This window comes from Perognathus longimembris, chromosome 4 (genome assembly GCF_023159225.1).
Source record: "Perognathus longimembris pacificus isolate PPM17 chromosome 4, ASM2315922v1, whole genome shotgun sequence".
NCBI lineage: Eukaryota > Metazoa > Chordata > Mammalia > Rodentia > Heteromyidae > Perognathus > Perognathus longimembris.
The window spans coordinates 57,172,656-57,191,454 of NC_063164.1; the positions used below are offsets into that span (position 1 = coordinate 57,172,656).

The following is an 18,799-nucleotide window of genomic DNA, read 5'->3' on the forward strand; positions in this document are numbered from 1 at the left end:
GGCATTTGTGACTTTGCGTGTGTGTGTGTGTGTGTGTGTGTGTGTGTGTGTGTGTGTGTGTGTGTTCATCCTGGGGTTTGTACTCGAGACCTGGATGTTATCCCTGAGCTTTTTTCCTTTACTAGCACTCTATCACTTGAGCCATAGCTCCACTTCCAACATTTTGGCAGTTAGAGTCTCATACACTTTTCTATCTGGGCTGGCCTCAAATTGTGATCCTGAGTTCTTGGACTTCTGAGTAGCCAGGATTACAAGCAATAGCTATCAGCAAGAGGCTTTTGTGACTTTGAAATGTTAAAAATCACACAGAGTAGTGTATGCTGTCTCCGCGTATATGAGTCTGATAAAGTGATTATTGGGAATAAGGTATAGAACAAAATTAGAAATAATGACTTTTAAGAGATTTATATAATTAGGGATGGAATCAAAACAAGTGTGGTTACTGTATTCAGACTTTGAATGGGATTTCAAATGGCTTCTGTATTTTCATGAGTAACATATAGTCATGAAATTTCATTTTTAAAGGACAATGTATAAAGCAAGTTATAGCTTACTTTGAATCATAGAGAAAAGGTCTTCTCTGTATAAATATTAAGCATCAATCTGTTGCTTGTTACAAGAAGATTTCAGGAAGTTGGTTATGAGGGGATCTTTGCTATACTAAGTAAACAGGACACTCACAGTATCATAGAGCTGGGCATAAACAGGTACACAGACACGATAGATGACAGGAAACATCTGCCTTTCAGGGACTCGGCAAATCTCTGAAAGTGGAACAAGTGACAGATTTGTGTTGATGAGTGACACAGAAAATGTGTTGTGCCGGAGGTTACCTTTGTTGCCTTAAAAATCTGTTTTGGGTTTTGAGTTATTGGAACTGTTACTGAGAATAGGTAGGGAAGTCATGTCATATGCAAAAAAAATTCCAAAAGTGATTTAAATGAGCATGACTATCAGATTTATGGTGAGAGAATAGTATTACCACTTCCTTGGTTTCTAGGACAATCAAATCAATAAGTGCTGTGTGTTTGCATCTGTACAAGGAGAAAAGAAGAATTAAGGTCCTCATTTAGACTTTTTTAAAACACAGAATATTTTTCTTCCTCCAGAAAATGGTGTGTGTATATGTATATTTCCTATTATGAATTATTATATATTTTATATAGTCATTATTATAAGTATATAAATATATACACATTTATATACTTCTGATGTATCAAGTACAATATAACTAACCTACTGTAGATAAGTGCTTCATTTATGTTCTTTAATCACAAAACACAGTCATTATAAAGCATCTTAAAGAGCTCCTATCAAATCATCCTGGATGATTTTAGAGTGATCATTATAAGCAAGAACTCAAAAACACCCCCAATTCATGCTGTCTGACAGGAAATTTTATGGAATATCAAAATTCTGAATAAGAGTTTCATTTAAATGCTGGGCACTTTGTTATATCATTTTCAGTCTAGGTTTCAACATGGATATAGTGTTTAATATGTATATATAAATATCTTTGTTACAAATTATGTGTTGTAGCATCCACCGCAAGAATTCTGTACTAGGCAATGGAATTCTATATCCTTGGAGATCATGTTGATCCTAAACGATCTGCCTCATATTGTCTTTCCTTTCCTTTCACTACAGGCCGTGGCTGCAGCATCGGCGGCATCAAGAGACTTCAGTGGGATAGGTGGATTAGGAGAACTCTTGGAGAGTTCCTCAGAAGCATCAAAATTAAGTTCCAAAAGTGCTAAGGAGTGGAGGAACCGAAGGAAGAAAAGAAGGCAGAGGGAGCATTTTGAAGGGAACAGAGAGGGAGACAGGTTCCCCAAGTCCGAATCAGAAGACAGCGTCAAAAGAAGAAGCTTCCTCTTCTCTATGGATGGAAACCGGCTCACTGGGGACAAGAAGTTCTGCTCTCCTCACCAGGTACTGATGACCACCGAGTCCCCTACTTTTGCATCTCCCTTGCTGTTGCTCTTAAGTGGTGTATTTTGTGTTGGTATATATCTTTGTAGAAGTTGTTTTAGCTGATAGGGGGTAACAATACGGTCATTTAAAATGGTCTCTAATAGCTAAGTCTGGAACCATTAATAATTTGGAAAGTAATTATCTTCATGAAACCATTTAAAAATGTGGTTTTGGTACAACCAACTTATCAGACTTTTCAATAAGAGTTTTGGAAAGTTCCACTTACCTTTTCCATATGGAAGATAAACTTAATTTCTTTGTGTATGGGTTCCTGTCTTAATCATATGAAGTTTTAATTGTAACATGTAAGTATCAGGGCTGGGAATATGGCCTAGTGGTAAGAGTACTTGCCTCATATACATGAAGTCCTGGGTTCAATTCCCCAGCACCACATATATAGAAAACGGCCAGAAGTGGTGCTGTGGCTCAATGGTAGAGTGCTAGCCTTGAGCAAAGAGAAGCCAGGGACAGTGCTCAGGCCCTGAGTCCAAGGCCCAGGACTAGCCAAAAAAACAACAACAAAAAAACAAAAGAAAAACATGTAAGTATCACACATTAAGGAATTGTGCCAACAGGAGCTTCTAGAGATGTAACACATGTATGAATTTTGGTGAGAAATGTCTCTGGGTTTGCTTATATATTTTGGTAGGAAAATTATGCTTTGGTGAGTCTACATTATCATGGCCTGGGGGAATGTGTAATACCTTAGAATGAAATTAGGATCTAAATGTTCTTAAAGAAGTGACTCTGGAGACAGTCAACTTTTACTCTAATTTAATACTCAGCATCCTATTTTCTAGCATATTTTCAAGACAAAAAGGCAAAAGAGAGTTGCAACTGTATCACTAATACATTTACATAATGTAAAGAGTAATTAGAACTGTGATAAAGAGCACTAAGGCTTTGAGCATTCTATTTAGCTCCATTAGAATTGCATGTGCTATAAATTACAAATTCTCCTAATTGTATTCATCTGATCTAAAATGGTACCCTTAGGTTAATGCTTTGAAAGGCACACTATATGATTAAGTTAAAGCAACTAAAAGCACAAGTCTATAAATCAAGCAAGGCATAGTGCACCTTAAAAAACTTAAAAAGTAAGGATGATAATCATAAAAAAGTTCAATTGAGTATTTAGGTCTTAACTGGCATAAAAGGGGAATAGACTAAATGTCAGTGCATGCTCATTTCAGTTTAGACTGAATACAGGAATAAAAATGTTAAATAGAAAAACAGACTGAACATTGATAAGCTAAAACTTGCATTCTCTTATTAGAACAACACAGACATGCCAACACAAAGAGCTGCAATGTAATCAATGTCTTGACTAAATATATGTGGGGTTAATTTGATGATCTATATAGAATTCAGTTTCTCAGACCACATTTCCTAATTAAAATTCACCTCGATAGCTTAGCATTTTAGCATAAAATATTTTGACAATTCAGCAGAATGACTGATGAATGAAAATCTGTGTCTCCACTCCAAACTAGTTCTGTGACCTTAAGTAGTTTGTTCTAAGAAATCCTGTTGAAATGAGGTAATAATGCCTATCATAAAGAGTTATGGAGGATTAAGCATTATATATAAATTTTATGTGACAAAGAAAAGTTACAGTAGATGAATGAACTTCAAATGAAGTAAACTAAAATATTGAAGTAGTCTCAATTATATGCGCACTCTCTCCTATAGATAGATAAATAGATAGATAGATAGATAGATAGATAGATAGATAGATAGATAGATGCATAGTAGCAATGTTTTCATATTTATCATTTTCCTTATTGGGTAAAAACTTTTAAATTAGTTCTTAGAAAAAAAGTTAGTTCTTAGAAATAACATATTTATTAGTCGCTTCTTGCATGGAAGGGAAAGTTGTCAAATATATAACTCAGTGAACAAAGAGATTCCATTCACTGACATTATGAAACTTTATTCTAAAGACTGAAAAACAATAAGTAAAGAAAATAAGTTGTGTATTTTGTTAGAACTCATGAAAAAGTGCTATAGTAGTAATTCCTATTAGGAGATACAATTTTAAATTAGAAATAAAGACCAAGACCCCATGAAGCAGTGTGTCTTGAAGCTCACAGAGCAGCCAGGATGCCTCAACTGCAACAACTGTGTCAACAGCTAAGGGAATTTTGCTGATAGTGGGTTTGGGTTTTTTTTTTTTTATTTGTTTTGCTGATAGTGTTTTAACATCAAAACAATCAATTCATGTGATAGAATTTTAGAAGTAAAATAATTTTTTAGCCCTGAACTTATGGGTCCCAGGAAAGATAGAGAATATTAACACAGTATGGGAGCAGTTTACAATTCTTGCTTTATAAACAGAAAAAGACTTTTGTCCGGCAGGAGCCAGCAAAGGTGGCAGGGACAGGATGTGTAAGTACAGAATATTTATCTCAAAACAGATACTCGCCCTAAAAATGTCAAGAAATTATGGCATGCTCTTCTCTAACAATGTGAGCTTTAAATATTATTTCACATGCATCACATAATTTTATTAATAAATAGTTAATGTTTATTCCTAGTTCAGCATTTAAAAAGCATTTCAAGGCATATGATAGAAACTGAATCTCTGCCAAAGATTTTTGTCCGTGTTGTTTGGACACTCAGAAGCCATTTTATTTTAAATTAGAAACCTTGTAGATATATACAAGTATATAATAAAATATAGTTGATTTATGAGGGACATTGAAAAGGATACACCTGTAAATTAAAATGCTATTTTAAATAGATGAGTAGATGAGCATTTCCAACAACTATATATTCATTTAAATACTTGCCCTAGGACATCTTGCAGTTCCCTGATCCTCCTCCCCTTCCCCCTCCCCCTCCCCCTCCCCCTCCCCCTCCCCCTCCCCCTCCCCTTCCTCCTCCTCCTCCTCCTCCTCCTCCTGTCCAGACCTTTAGTTCAGGGTTGTGTGACACAGATGTAATTCTTACATTTTCCATTTTGTTACTTAGAGGAAAGAAAAAGTATGTATTTATCTACCTGGAACAAAGTAAAAATAAATTTGTGTTTGGGCAGTCCTGAGGCAAGCCTCAATGGTCTTTCCGTCAGCACAAGAGCTGTTTCCCTCCAGAAAGGGCTGCCACAGCTGTGGGTATTCCCTTCTCCTTGCATCTTCCCATGTGTTATTTTTGGTTTATTTTCCCTGAATCCTATTTTTGTTATCTCCTTTTTCTGTCTCTGTTGCCTTGAAAGCTGTGCTCACACCCATTATTATACTTTTCAAAGAGTGAATAGAAATTTCAAAGAAACTCAGAGATCTGGAACGCCTCTGAAAATATCCTAACATAAAAACATGTCAGTTTAAAGGCACATACCAGAGGCATTGTGGGTGAAAATCATACCACATACTCACACACACAAATTCATTTTTGAAGCAGCTTTAGGACACAGGTGTATCAAGTAGATTACATTGAGCCACTCAAGAGATTAGACAGATAGATAAATAATCCATTTATCTCTCTATATAACATATAATTTAGGTTCATATTTCTCTGAATATGGAGTACACTTACGTTTAGAGTCACATGGAATGTATGTTAGAAGTTCAGATTTCTGAAACCCTATCTTTTACTGCTTCATATGTTTTGTTCTTATAGAACTACCTAGGGCTGGGTAATTTATAAGAGTAAGATGCTGACACATGATCTGCAGGTTTGGAAGTCCAAGAGCATGGAAATGGCAATTGTCTGACTTCTGGAAAAAGCCTTGCAGGTGGTAGGACACATAAATGAATGCCAGAGAGGAGTGGGGAACTGAGAACTCATTCTTACCAGAAAAAAAAATGTCCATTTATGAGAGTTCCATCCCCATGTCCCACCTACTTTAGGCTCCAACTCCCACTATAGCTACCCTGAGAATTAAGTTTTCAACACATAAATTTGTAGGACAATACTCCAACCATATCACCTGCTTACTGGATCACAATTCCAAAAAACATGAGACCTAAAATATTCATTTTAAACACTCAAAGTGATTTCTGTACAAAGTTTCAAACATTAGTGAGAACATTCACTATTATATGTATAAGTTAAGCTGCATTTGAGAAGATTAGAAACATACACATTTTTGTAAATGTGGAGGGTCTAATATCTTGATCATTTTGCTGGGAAAGCCATCTAAGTATTGTTTACTATTTGGTAGACCTTCCTCTCAGAAATGACTCCCATAGTGGCTTAGCCTTGGGTTAACATGATGAACATCTACTAGTAACCACAGAGACCTTAATCAAATATAGAAGAATAGTACATTCACAATGAATAATATCTTTCAAAAATATCACTGGGACAGAGGAGAGCAAAAATTATTCTGGTGCTTTGCAGTCTGTGAAAATTCATAAAAATAAAGCTAAAAATGGAGCCAAAGAAAATCAAGTTGACCTAATTCATGAAAAAGTCTAAAAATAATCTGATAGAATTTATTTTTCTTTTTTTCATTAAAACTACTTTTTTTCTGATGGTTAGGAGAAATGAAATGTCTAAGCATGTTTTCTCGTGTGTGTGTGTGTGTGTGTGTGTGTGTGTGTGTATTACCCTATCTATGAAAAGAAGTAGGATAGAGAATGAGAAGGCATATATAGTAAACAAAGAGGACTTCCATTATTTTATTGATTTTATAGGTCTTAGATTTGAACTTGAAGCCCCGCACTTGCTAGGCAAGTGCACTACAGCTTCAGCCATTTCCTCAGCCCTTGTTTCATTAGCTTAGTTTTCAGATATAGTTGGGTGCTTTTGTCCAGGGTTAGTCTCAGATTGAGATGCTGCTACCTCCCCTTTCCATGCTGAGGTTACAGCTGTTCACCACTACCCCAACCCAGAAATGGCATTATTACTGATGGCAGAAATAAACAAGTATTCTTCAAACTGACCGTTGACATTTTTGAAAACTATTTCCAAAATAGAATAAACACAGATTTATGAGCTGCTTCTAGTTTAAAAGGCACTCAAAAAGGGAAAGGAGATTAAAGCTAGTCACCATATTCTGGTAACAGTGAACAATATACTATGTTTATTTGTAAATATGATTTAAAGAAAAAAACAGTATGGGTTGGAGTAGTAGGCTCTCACTGAGGTATGGGTTGCCTCTCATGAATGATGGCCTAGGTTTGATCTTTAGCACCACAAAAGAACAACACAAAAAAAGAAATTTTGAAATCATCTAGTTCTTTCTAATATAGTTAAAAGTTCAGTAGAAGGAATCAGCTGTCTTCCATATCACTTTATTTGATAAAGTCATTTTATAGAACTTGCTTCTTTAAGCTACTGTTAGATTTTCAGTGAGAACAGTATTAACTGTAGTGTTGTAAGAGTGCTCTCTGTTCTGTTTGCTGCACTATGTAGACTCTCAATTAAAGGGGATCACTGATTGCTCCATGAGAAATTGTTAGGAAATAATTTGAAAATTATTTAGAAGACAGCATCACAGGTAAGTTTTGTGATTTTTAATCCCATGTGGACAAAGATAAATGTATCTAGAGAGTGGCTTTCATTTTAGAACCAGAAGAGAGTGAAGACATACTTTTTTCAATTCTATAACTGTCAAGATGTCAAACATTTGTACAACTATTTAAAGTTCAATCCCATAGTGTTACTTGAGGCAATATCTATATATCTATTCTATTATTTTCAAGTCATTCAGATGATAGCAATGAAAAGAGAAAAGTGTGTCCTAGTTGTTTAGCTATAACTCCTTCCAAAAGAATCATCTGTCTTTCCATCTTCTGGTCTTTCCCCTGTTGTATTAGGAGAACATAATCCCACTCACAATAAGACACTGAAGATTACATAAAGAGATTATTATGCACATCATGAATTGCAAATCAAGAGTCATGGTACTCTTCATACTGAAGTTAATACTTACATGTACATTGTCATCTTTAATTTAGAAAAAATCTGAATTTACATGCTCTAAATAAACTTAATTGTTCATGTTTAAGGGCAAACTATCCGAACCCCCAAACAAATTATTTCTGTACTATTAAGATTTTTACTAAACTATTGTGTCCTACCCTACACCCTGCCCCCAATTTCTTTCTTCCTTGCTTTCTCAGTCTCTATTGAGCATCCGTGGCTCCCTGTTTTCCCCAAGACGCAATAGCAAAACAAGCATTTTTAGCTTCAGAGGCAGAGCAAAGGATGTCGGATCTGAAAATGACTTTGCTGATGATGAACACAGCACATTTGAAGACAGCGAGAGCAGGAGAGATTCACTGTTTGTGCCCCACAGACATGGAGAACGACGCAACAGTAACGTTAGTCAGGCCAGTATGTCATCCAGGATGGTGCCAGGGCTTCCAGCAAATGGGAAGATGCACAGCACTGTGGATTGCAATGGTGTGGTTTCCTTGGTGGGTGGACCATCAGCTCTAACGTCACCTACTGGACAACTTCAGCCAGAGGTGATAATAGATAAGCCAGATTCTACTAACGTTACACGTCAATTTGACATATTCCAAGTCTGGGCATTGTAGCCCCTTGCACAATACTAAATGGAAGTCCTTAAAAAAATACATGATTAATTGAATGGGAAACAATAACATCTTCAGAACCTATTGAATGGCCTGGGACCATCAGTTTTTAAATGCTGTAGTGTGAAAATGGCTCAACTTTTAGTTTTACATGAGCTATCTGTCTGAAAATTCATTAACCTTACCAGCACAAACAATGAACACTTTGACAATCAAACCTTTGTTGTAGGTTTGGCCAAAATTGTATAATTATTCATTCATATTCTGAAAAGTTTGTATTCTTAAAATTTAATATTTTAATGACTAATATAATGATAATGGGAAGGTTTCATATAATTCTAGTCCTATTTTCAAATTATTCTGAAATAAAATGTTTTGATTTCTTTGTAGAATGGCACAGAAAGAATTTTTTTAAATCTCAGGAAAGCACACACATTTCATTGTACATCTGTGTTTGTGCATGGAAAATATGGCCCATATATATCCAAATTGTTAATATATCTTCAAAAAATTAAGCCTTAAGACTAATCACAATATTTATTATTGATTTTGTAAGAAAAATTTGGTCTAGTTGTTATTAATACAACTGAAAACAATGCTTGTATTTGAGTGAAATAATAATACATTTTAGCATGCTTATCAAGCTTTTCCTTGAAAATTCTACTAATTTAAAAATTCTGGAACATAACTGCATTATGCAATTGCATCCAACCTATGAATTATTATCAGATGCTGTCATATATAATTTTTAAAATGGTTACACCATATCAGTAAATTTAATATCTTATTTTTACTAGAAAATTACTACTTGAGAAAAGTGCATGTAGCATGAGCTTCCAAAGAAATGTTATGTGGTCTTGCTTCATCCATTGGAAAGGGTGGTTTGAGACATCAGGATTTTGCTTTGCAGGGTACCACCACTGAAACAGAAGTCAGAAAGAGAAGGCTAAGTTCTTACCAGATTTCAATGGAAATGCTGGAGGATTCTTCTGGAAGGCAAAGAGCCATGAGCATAGCCAGCATCCTAACCAACACAATGGAGGGTAAGATGTAGGTGGTGAGAAAGTCCCTCCTGCTGGCTTCATCCCTTGTGGACCTATTCTTTCTCTTTGTAGAAATCTTGAGGCTTACTCCTCAAGGTCAGGACTGTATTGTAGAAATACATACATGGTAAATGAAGTGCATTACTGTCACATTAATTGCAAATCTAGTTTTCGCCTATTTATTTATTTTGGTGCTGGTCCTGGGGCTTGAACTCAGGGCCTGTCCACTGTTTTTGATATTTTGTCCTCAAGGTTAGTGCCCTACCACTTTGAGCCACAGTTTCATTTCCAACTTTTTGGTAGTTACTTGATGGTAAGAGTCTCATGGATTTTCCTGCTTGGGGTGGCTTTGATCCCCAGATCTCAGCCTGCTGAGTAGTACCCAACTAGTCTATTTCTTTTTTTAACTAGGATTATTATATTGTTTATAAGGTTGTATTTCACCACTTGATATTATAGCAGTGAAAATCTATTCTGTTGCTATGTAGGCCTTCTACAAAATGAACATTTCTCTTTTATGTCTAGATCTGAAAAAGTACAGGGAGAAGTTGCCAGGATTGAGATGAGATAATTATATCCTTCTCCAACAGGGCCCCTTAGAACCTCTCTGTTCCTTACTTTTTTAATTTATTTTTTCAGTTGTAGGGCTTGAACTCTGGGCCTGGGCACTCTCCCTGGGTTCTTTTGCTCAAGGCTAACGCTCTACCACTTGAGCCACAGTGCCACTTCCAGTTTTGGGGTGGTTAATTGCAGAAAGAAGTCTCATGGACTTTCTTACCTGGGCTGGCCTTGAACTGCTATCCTCCAATCTATCTTTCTGAGTAGCTAGGATTACAGGTGTGAGCCACCAGTGCCCTGCACCTCCATTTTTTAAGTAAGCATCAATTATGACATTCCTCTAAAGAGAAGCGGATGCATGCTTATTGATTTAAACATGCACACAAATAAATATCAACTACTAAAATTTTCTGACCTTGAAGTTTGGATGAATATTACATTAGTGCTTACATTATTAAGTCTATTGTATAGGTCAATTTTAGCAAAGAATTTATAGAAAACATCAATTATATTTTATTTTTGTTCATATATTTTAAATTTTTATATAGCTGTACAAAGGGGTTTCATGTTTTGAAATTTATAGCTTATATTATTTATAGTCAAATAATTATTTTATGGATGTTTTCAGTTCTTGAAATTATTTGCCATTTGTCTGTATATAAGTGTAGGATTCTAAGTGCTAGGAATAAATCACAGGTATAAATCTGAGGCTGAGTCTATATTATAAAGAAGGACATAAGCCAGGTGTCATTGGCTCAGGCCCATAATCCTAGTTACTCAAGAAGCTGAGATCTGAGGATCATTGTACAAAGCAAGCCTGATCATAAGAGTTCCATGAGTTTCTGATCTCCAGAAAAAGCTGGAAGTGGCACTGTGGCTCAAATGGAAGAGCACTAGCCTTGAGCACAGTCTCAGGAACAGAATCCAAGCCCCAAGTTCTAGCCCCAGGATTGCAGTAAATAAACACATAAATTAATAAATGTAATGTGGAAGATTAATGTTTACAAGAAGATGATCAGAGAACACAAACATTAATGAAGATCATAGCCTTGGACAGTGTTCTTTAAAAGGTTCTTTTTAAAGTGATTATTTGTTAAATTTAACATTTGATATGTAGCTTATTTAAAGATTTTATTTTATGCTAATATAATATAATACTACATCTTCAATCATTAATTGTTTTATAAGGAGAATATTAAAAACATGGCACTTATTTTTGAACTTTAAACAGAAAAAGTCTAGAGGTATAATTTTTCATGAGCATTTATGTCTCTTTATATGTTTATTGGGGTTTGAACTCAGAACCTTGCATTTGCTCGGGAAGCACTGTATCAATTGATCCACATCCCTGGATGTTTATGCTTTATAGTTATTTTCCACAGACTTTCACACATTTTCCCAGGCTGTTCTCAAACCATGATCCACCTAATCTCTGCCTCATGATTGTAGCTTGGGTTACAGGCATTCACGCCCATGTGTGGCTTTTAATGAGCACTTTATTGGAAATAATTAATGGGATTATCTTCTCTTGTGTGTTAAACTAATATTTTTCTCTCCTAAGTATAAGCATCGATTTTATTAAACAACATTTCATCTACCAGCAACAATATTATATTTTACTCTTACTTATAAATGTTATTGTTCCTGCAGAACTTGAAGAATCTAGACAGAAATGCCCACCTTGCTGGTACAGATTTGCCAATGTGTTCTTGATCTGGGATTGCTGTGACGCATGGTTAAAAGTAAAGCATCTTGTGAATTTAATTGTAATGGATCCATTTGTTGATCTTGCCATCACTATTTGCATTGTCTTAAATACTCTCTTTATGGCCATGGAACACTACCCCATGACTGACCAATTCAGTAGTGTGTTGACTGTAGGAAACCTGGTAAGTTCATTTGAAGTCTATTTATTTTCCTTGGCAGGATATAGATAGACTAAAGGAATGTGCTATCTCTTCTGTGTTGAACCTCAAAATGATACAGCCTTTCTTCACAGGAGGAAGAAACGAACGTGGCATTATAGGACATCTCAAAGACGTGATCTAAAATTAATACAATATCAATGCAGATTGTTCAGACCAATGTCTGTACTGGTTAATCATGGATTGTTACAGTTGTAAACTCCCGACAGTCTTTACAGGATTTCCTTACCAGGATTTCTTCCTGGTCATTAATGCAGATCCAATGTAAACATGAGATCCTGGTTCCACAAACTTTTTTTTTTTCACAAACAAATCATGTCCACTGAAGAAATGACCCAAATAGATATTTTTGTGGAAAATAAAAAGTATAATCACTTAAGATTGAATTACCACATACCACTAAAATGCTGCATCATTGCCATACAAGAAATAGCTGGTTAAAAAAAAAAAGATATTTGCACATCAGCCATAATTTTGGTTCAAGTTTGGTGAACTTCCATCTGTGATTATTTGTAAATTGTCTATTATCTCTGTCACATTCATTTTTTTAGTTTTACACTTCAAATGCCCCCTGTCTCTTTCTCATAAAAGTTATCCATGTGTATAATTGAATACATTGGGTTTAGTACATATGTATACCTTATACATAACCACTGTATTGTTTGTTTTGCTCCAGTATATTCTTAGTGCTTAATCTAAAAATTATTCAAATGAAGTATGTGAGACAGTGGTTCTTCACTGTAATTTCTGGCATGTAATTTAGAATTCTTTCCTGTGAATGTTAGGATTATGAGTGGGATTGAACACTTTTAGTTAGGCCTGAACTAGTGATAGCATCAGTTTTGTTGACCTGTGCTGATATGGTTCAGATATTGTCAGCACCAAGTGTGTTCACATACATAGCTCACAGATTCTTTTTACATCTTACAGCCTGCCCACTAACAAAAGCTTAGATCTCTTTTTTAGTTCCAGTTCAAAGACTCTGAAGAGGACTTTTTGGCTTAGTTGAGTAGATGACCTTCTTTGGCTTAATCAACCTTGGTGTAAGATGTGGAGTCTGGTGAAAATGCAGCAGTCTTACAAAAGTAGAAACAGTTCCTAAGAGAAGGAAGAAAAGGAATGCTGGCCATGAATGTGTACTGTGGTGGAGGAGCTCAGCTTCTCTGTGCTGTTTAACTCAGGAGAACACCCAACATGTCCTTTGCATAATACCTCTAATGTTCTTTTCTTTCTCGTCTCCCCTCCCCTCCATACCCCTTCTTTCTCCTCCTTCCCCCTCCTCTTCTTTTTACTTCTTTTCCTTTCCTTCATCTTTCTCTTGTCTTTCCTTGCTCGTTCCCTCCCTCCCTCCCTCCCTCCCTCCCTCCCTCCCTCCCTCCCTCCCTCCCTCCCTCCCTCCCTCCCTCCCTCCCTCCCTCCCTCCCTCCCTTCCTTTTTTTCCTTCCTTGGACTTTTTTTTTTTTTTTTTTGGCCAGTCGTGGGCCTTGGACTCAGGGCCTGAGCACTGTCCCTGGCTTCTTCCCGCTCAAGGCTAGCACTGTGCCACTTGAGCCACAGCACCGCTTCTGGCCGTTTTCTGTATATGTGGTGCTGGGGAATCGAACCTAGGGCCTCGTGTATCCGAGGCAGGCACTCTTGCCACTAGGCTATATCCCCAGCCCTTCCTTGGACTTTTTAATGCCCACTAAAGAGGTCTTTTTTACTTGGTATTTTTATACTCTCAGGATTATGGACAGTACCGCTCGCTGTAAATTGTGTTCCAAATCTGTAATTCTAACTGTTTACAGATCACTGCTCAAGGACTGCTTTAAGCACCACATGCACACAGCTAGAAAATTATCTTTCCCATAGTTTATTTCAACTATTGTCATCCTCACTTCTATTTTGTTTTATTTTACCTTTAATAGTGGCCTTCTAGCCAATGATAGAAATATTATAGTCATTATGACTGATTTTTGCCTTTCTTTTATCAATTTGATATGATAGCTCCTTATTTCTTCTTCCAACAGACCTTAAGATACTACTAAAGTAATATTTATTACCTTTGTCTCTTTTTTCTTAAATAGCCACCATGAACCCCAAAGGGTTAGTCAAGTCACCATACAACATAAAACATACCTCACAAAAATTTATATGTTTAATGTTGGAAAGTTTATTATCCATTGTTCTCTACATTCATATTTGAAGTATTTTTATTCAATTCGTGTCAATAGTTCATATTCCTCAAGGTTTATCTTCATCCCCTTCTTTCCTAACCTGACAGTCCACATTGAGCACCTTTTCTTAACTCTTTTTTTTTTTTTTTTTTTTTTTTTTTGGCCAGTCGTGGGCCTTGGACTCAGGGCCTGAGCACTGTCCCTGGCTTCTTCCCGCTCAAGGCTAGCACTCTGCCACTTGAGCCACAGCACCGCTTCTGGCCGTTTTCTGTATATGTGGTGCTGGGGAATCGAACCTAGGGCCTCGTGTATCCGAGGCAGGCACTCTTGCCACTAGGCTATATCCCCAGCCCTTCTTAACTCTTAAGAACTTAAAAATGTGATTATCATTAAAAATATTCTTACATTTTGACTTTTGTTTTTCAAATCTGTTATAAATTACTCAATGATATAAGTTAAAATTCAGTTGTTTTTTTCTGTATCTCCCACAATATTTGTGCTATGGTCATTCAGTGAATCACCCATTGGTTGGTTGTATCTCCAAAGAGTTTCATTGGGTCACACAATTTGCAAAAGAACACAGGCTTTGGACTCAGCTGAAACAGCATTTGACCATAATTGCCAATCCTTACTAAAATTACAGACTCTGGAAAAGTACCACAAACAGTACAAGTGTTTGTGTTCTGTTATTGAAATGGGTGCAATAATACCTACCCATCTGTGTGAATTGTTGTGAATGAAGGTCATGTAAGGTAGTGTGAAAACACATAGCATTGTACCTGGCATCTAGCATGTGATCATTAAGCAGCTTCCTTCCTCTTACATATATGCTATTGACCTCTTAGACCTTTCTTTTGAAATAGTGATGGAAAATATTTCTGCTGTAGCTCTTATGTTTTCCCCAGGATATTGGACAGTTGGGGAAATTGAACAAGTGAGAATATTTTGGAAATTTACCAGAGTAAAGCAGGAAATTAGGGTCTTATAGACATCCAGTGTTGAATCTGTTGAGTATGCAAGCACAGGATAAAAGAGGTTGGATTAAAGATGATCAAATGGAAAAAGAGTAGATGAGAGCACATAGTCTGGGTCTTAGGGAAGAGTTCAAGCTAAAGGTCTGTGTGTCTGAACATCACATGGATTGTTGGGCCTATTTTCAAAACACACACAACTATGTGTGTTGTACTGGGGGATTTTCCACTCCTCTTCCAACTCTAAAATTGTTTTTCATCATGGCCTATATACTGAGAAGAGAAATTTATCCATACTGGATCATTATGGTAGACTCATCAGTAAAATTCAAGTTAGTGTTGGAAAAACAAGGTTGATCTAGATAGAAAGCATAAATGACAAAAATGAGTAATTTCTAACTGAATGTAACTGCCCATATTGGTTGAAACGTCTCTGCTATAATCAATAATAACATCTCCTATCAATGGGACATTGTATAATGGAGCCCGGGTGGCCTATGCCTATAATCCTAGCTACTCGGGACACTGAGATTTGAGGATTGTGATTTGAAACCAGCCTTGGCAGGAAAGTCCATGAAACTCTTGTCATGAAATAACCACCAAAAAGCTGGAAATTGAGATGTGGCTTAAGGTGCAGAGCCTCAGCCTTGAGTGAAAAAAGTTGAGAGACAGCATTCAGGTTCTGAGTTAAAATCCAGTACAATCACACACACACACACACACACACACACACACACACACACACACACACAGTACATCCTTTCAAGTAATTTCTAATATAATATCTTGTTTGATGCTCATAATTTTATAATATTTATACATATATAAATAAGAAATATATTACATATAAGGATTGAGTGAGAGAGAGAGCTAGGTAGAAACTGTTTCTTAGATTAATGAACACTTAGCTGTCTATGGGCTGTATTTTACATCAAAGGAGATTTGTGTTATATTTTATAGTTTTTTTTTCTCCAGAGCTGAGGACCGAACTCAGGGCCTTGCACTTGCCAGGCAAGTGCTCTTCCTCTGAGCTGAATCCCCAACCCCTGTGTTATAATTTGTGAGGAGATTATTTTGCTCATGAAAACAAAGTTGAATTTCTATGGGCTAGTTTACTAGTGCTCAAATTATTGCATACTGACATGGAGGTGAAGATGTAAAGGTGTTAGATGACTTAAGAATAATACTAAAATAATTTCAAAGAGTGTGGAAACTTTAGTCTTGGCATAGTTGATATGCCCCGGTTTGCATCCTGTTGCTGCAGAACATAAAAATTACATCAACTTCCTGGCTGGTTGGATTGATTACATTTGAATATAAAGGCTGAGTCTTCACAGAGTTTCTCTAAAGGACTATATTTAGATGGTAGTTTGGGGGTTAGCTTTTAGCCATTTCAAAACCCATGCTGACAACCTTAGGGTTTCTGTAAGATGAAAAGCCTTTCAGTAAAAAATAGGTTTGAAATCCTCCTCATACAGACATTCTCAAATAACCTGAAAGTACTAAATCTGCACTACAATGTTCCAATGACAATCCCGAAATTGAAAATATTTAAGAAGAGAAAGCTGTAATTTTGAATTCAAAATTGTAATTGAAAATTAAAATATTTATTTTAAAGACAGGTTTCATGGTCATGGTACATTTGGAGTTTCTTTTGCTTTGAGATGATCTCCCTGTGTAGCCCAGCTTATTCTGGTGTTCTCCAGATAGCTTAGGTTGGCCTCAAACTTGCAGCATTTCCACTCCAGCCTCCCAAGTGGGGGATTGTAGGCATATGCTACCATATATGACTCTGGGATTACATTTTTGGATGAAAGTATGAATTGAGAGTATTCGATTGTTAGCTGCATGAGATGTAATCATTTCAGAAGATCTTAAAAATCACCTCATGATATTTCTGTAGGAAGAGAGATTTGAAGGTCATTTATCTGAAGAATTTCTAGCTCTCTTTAATGCACTTCTGTCATCAGGGTGCCTGTTTCAAATAATAGCTACTTCTGAAAGTTTCATATAAGACATCAAATTTTTATAAGTTAGAATTTATTTTAAACTCACCGGGAAAACTCTGTTTGGAAAAAGATTCCAGGGTGAGCTATTCTAAAAATAAAAACATGATTTTCAGTATGAATCTCAATCATGGACTTCCATTAACAACAGCTTGCTCAAAATGAGTTCTATTTTGGGCTGGGGATATAGCCTAGTGGCAAGAGTGCCTGCCTCGGATACACGAGGCCCTAGGTTTGAATCCCCAGCACCACATATACAGAAAACGGCCAGAAGCGGTGCTGTGGCTCAAGTGGCAGAGTGCTAGCCTTGAGCGGGAAGAAGCCAGGGACGGTGCTCCGGCCCTGAGTCCAAGGCCCAGGACTGGCCAAAAAAAAAAAAAAAAGAGTTCTATTTTAATATCCATGAACACATCACTATAGTACTTAGTATTTTCTTTTAGCTTTTCTTGTGATTAGAAAAAGTAGGTGTTCACTACTTTTAAACTATTGTAAGAATGAGTTAAGTTCTCTTTGATGTGATGTTTCAGGACACCAACTACTTTCAGCACTGTGATTTTCGAGAGTTCCTTTAAGGTAAAGGCTGATTTATTTTAATAATTAAAAACTTGACATTACCATCACAAAATGCAGTTTTTACCTATAGAGAATGATAGAGTCTACCTGTAGATCTATGGAATCAGTTGCTTTTAGAAAACCTTTTGAAAAAGTAATTTTATAACACTTTATGACCTCTTATCTCTCTTACTATAGTTTTAAGTTGTAGACTCCGTGTTGACTTTGTTTCATTATTTTTTTCTTTCCATTATCAAATACACATTTTATCTAGCAACTCAAATAATTCATTTATCTTAATTATGGCTATGTGCATAGTGAGAATGTTCTCCTGCTGGCTTCAACTAACTCTGCAGTTCTTTGCCCTATTAATCCATTAACCTTAATTCTGAGGCACACATCCAAAGATCATTGTTATGAAACATTTGTAGCAAATACAATGTTGCTTCAGAAATGTTTATAAAATTCTAGAAACAAAACGCTGTGGCATAATGAAAAACTCACAATCTAGAGCCAAGTGTCCTTTTACTAATTTTTAAGTAATGTATAATAAGTGGCCCCAAATAGATGGATCTGTTCCTGATGTGGAATGACCTCCAAAACAGATTTGCTTCGAGAAGCCTCCTGTATCAAGGAACCAGTAATAAAGTAGCCTTTATCAAGTATCAGGTTGAGTTTGTGAGTGGTGAAAGTTTTTTCCAGAAAATCCAACTGATTTCTTAAGACAAATCCACTTCACAAAATACTACATTAGAAGGGGGAGGGGTGGACTCTGAACTTGAGCTGATTTGTTAATTTTAAAGTTTCCATATTTGTTTTCACTAGGCTTGGTGATCTTTATATATTGTCTTTATGGATTCTGTCAGCATGAAAGGTTTTCAGTGCTCATCTCTGTTTTCCTACAGGTCTTCACTGGGATCTTCACAGCAGAAATGGTTCTCAAGATCATTGCCATGGACCCCTATTATTATTTCCAAGAGGGCTGGAACATCTTTGATGGGATTATTGTCAGCCTGAGCTTAATGGAACTTGGTCTGTCAAATGTGGAGGGATTGTCTGTACTACGATCATTCAGATTGGTATCTACCTGCATGCACTGTTTACATCCTATCTCTTACTGGAATAACAT

General features: G+C 36.3%; 1 protein-coding gene across 13 annotated transcripts in view; it reads left to right on the plus strand.

Moving 5' to 3' along the window:
• LOC125349995 (sodium channel protein type 3 subunit alpha) overlaps positions 1 to 18,799 on the plus strand; it is a 77,941-nt gene that overhangs the window by 22,552 nt on the left and 36,590 nt on the right. For 4 of the 13 annotated variants that reach the window (XM_048344265.1, XM_048344273.1, XM_048344266.1 and 1 more), the window contains exons 10-14: positions 1,648 to 1,932; positions 8,043 to 8,390; positions 9,370 to 9,502; positions 11,711 to 11,949; positions 18,576 to 18,749. In XM_048344265.1, the coding sequence (XP_048200222.1) occupies positions 1,648 to 1,932; positions 8,043 to 8,390; positions 9,370 to 9,502; positions 11,711 to 11,949; positions 18,576 to 18,749 (1,179 nt within the window). Of the gene's footprint in view, positions 1 to 1,647; positions 1,933 to 8,042; positions 8,421 to 9,369; positions 9,503 to 11,710; positions 11,950 to 18,575; positions 18,750 to 18,799 lie in introns of those variants that run through there. The other 9 variants (XM_048344271.1, XM_048344270.1, XM_048344276.1 and 6 more) reach the window with 7 other exon arrangements.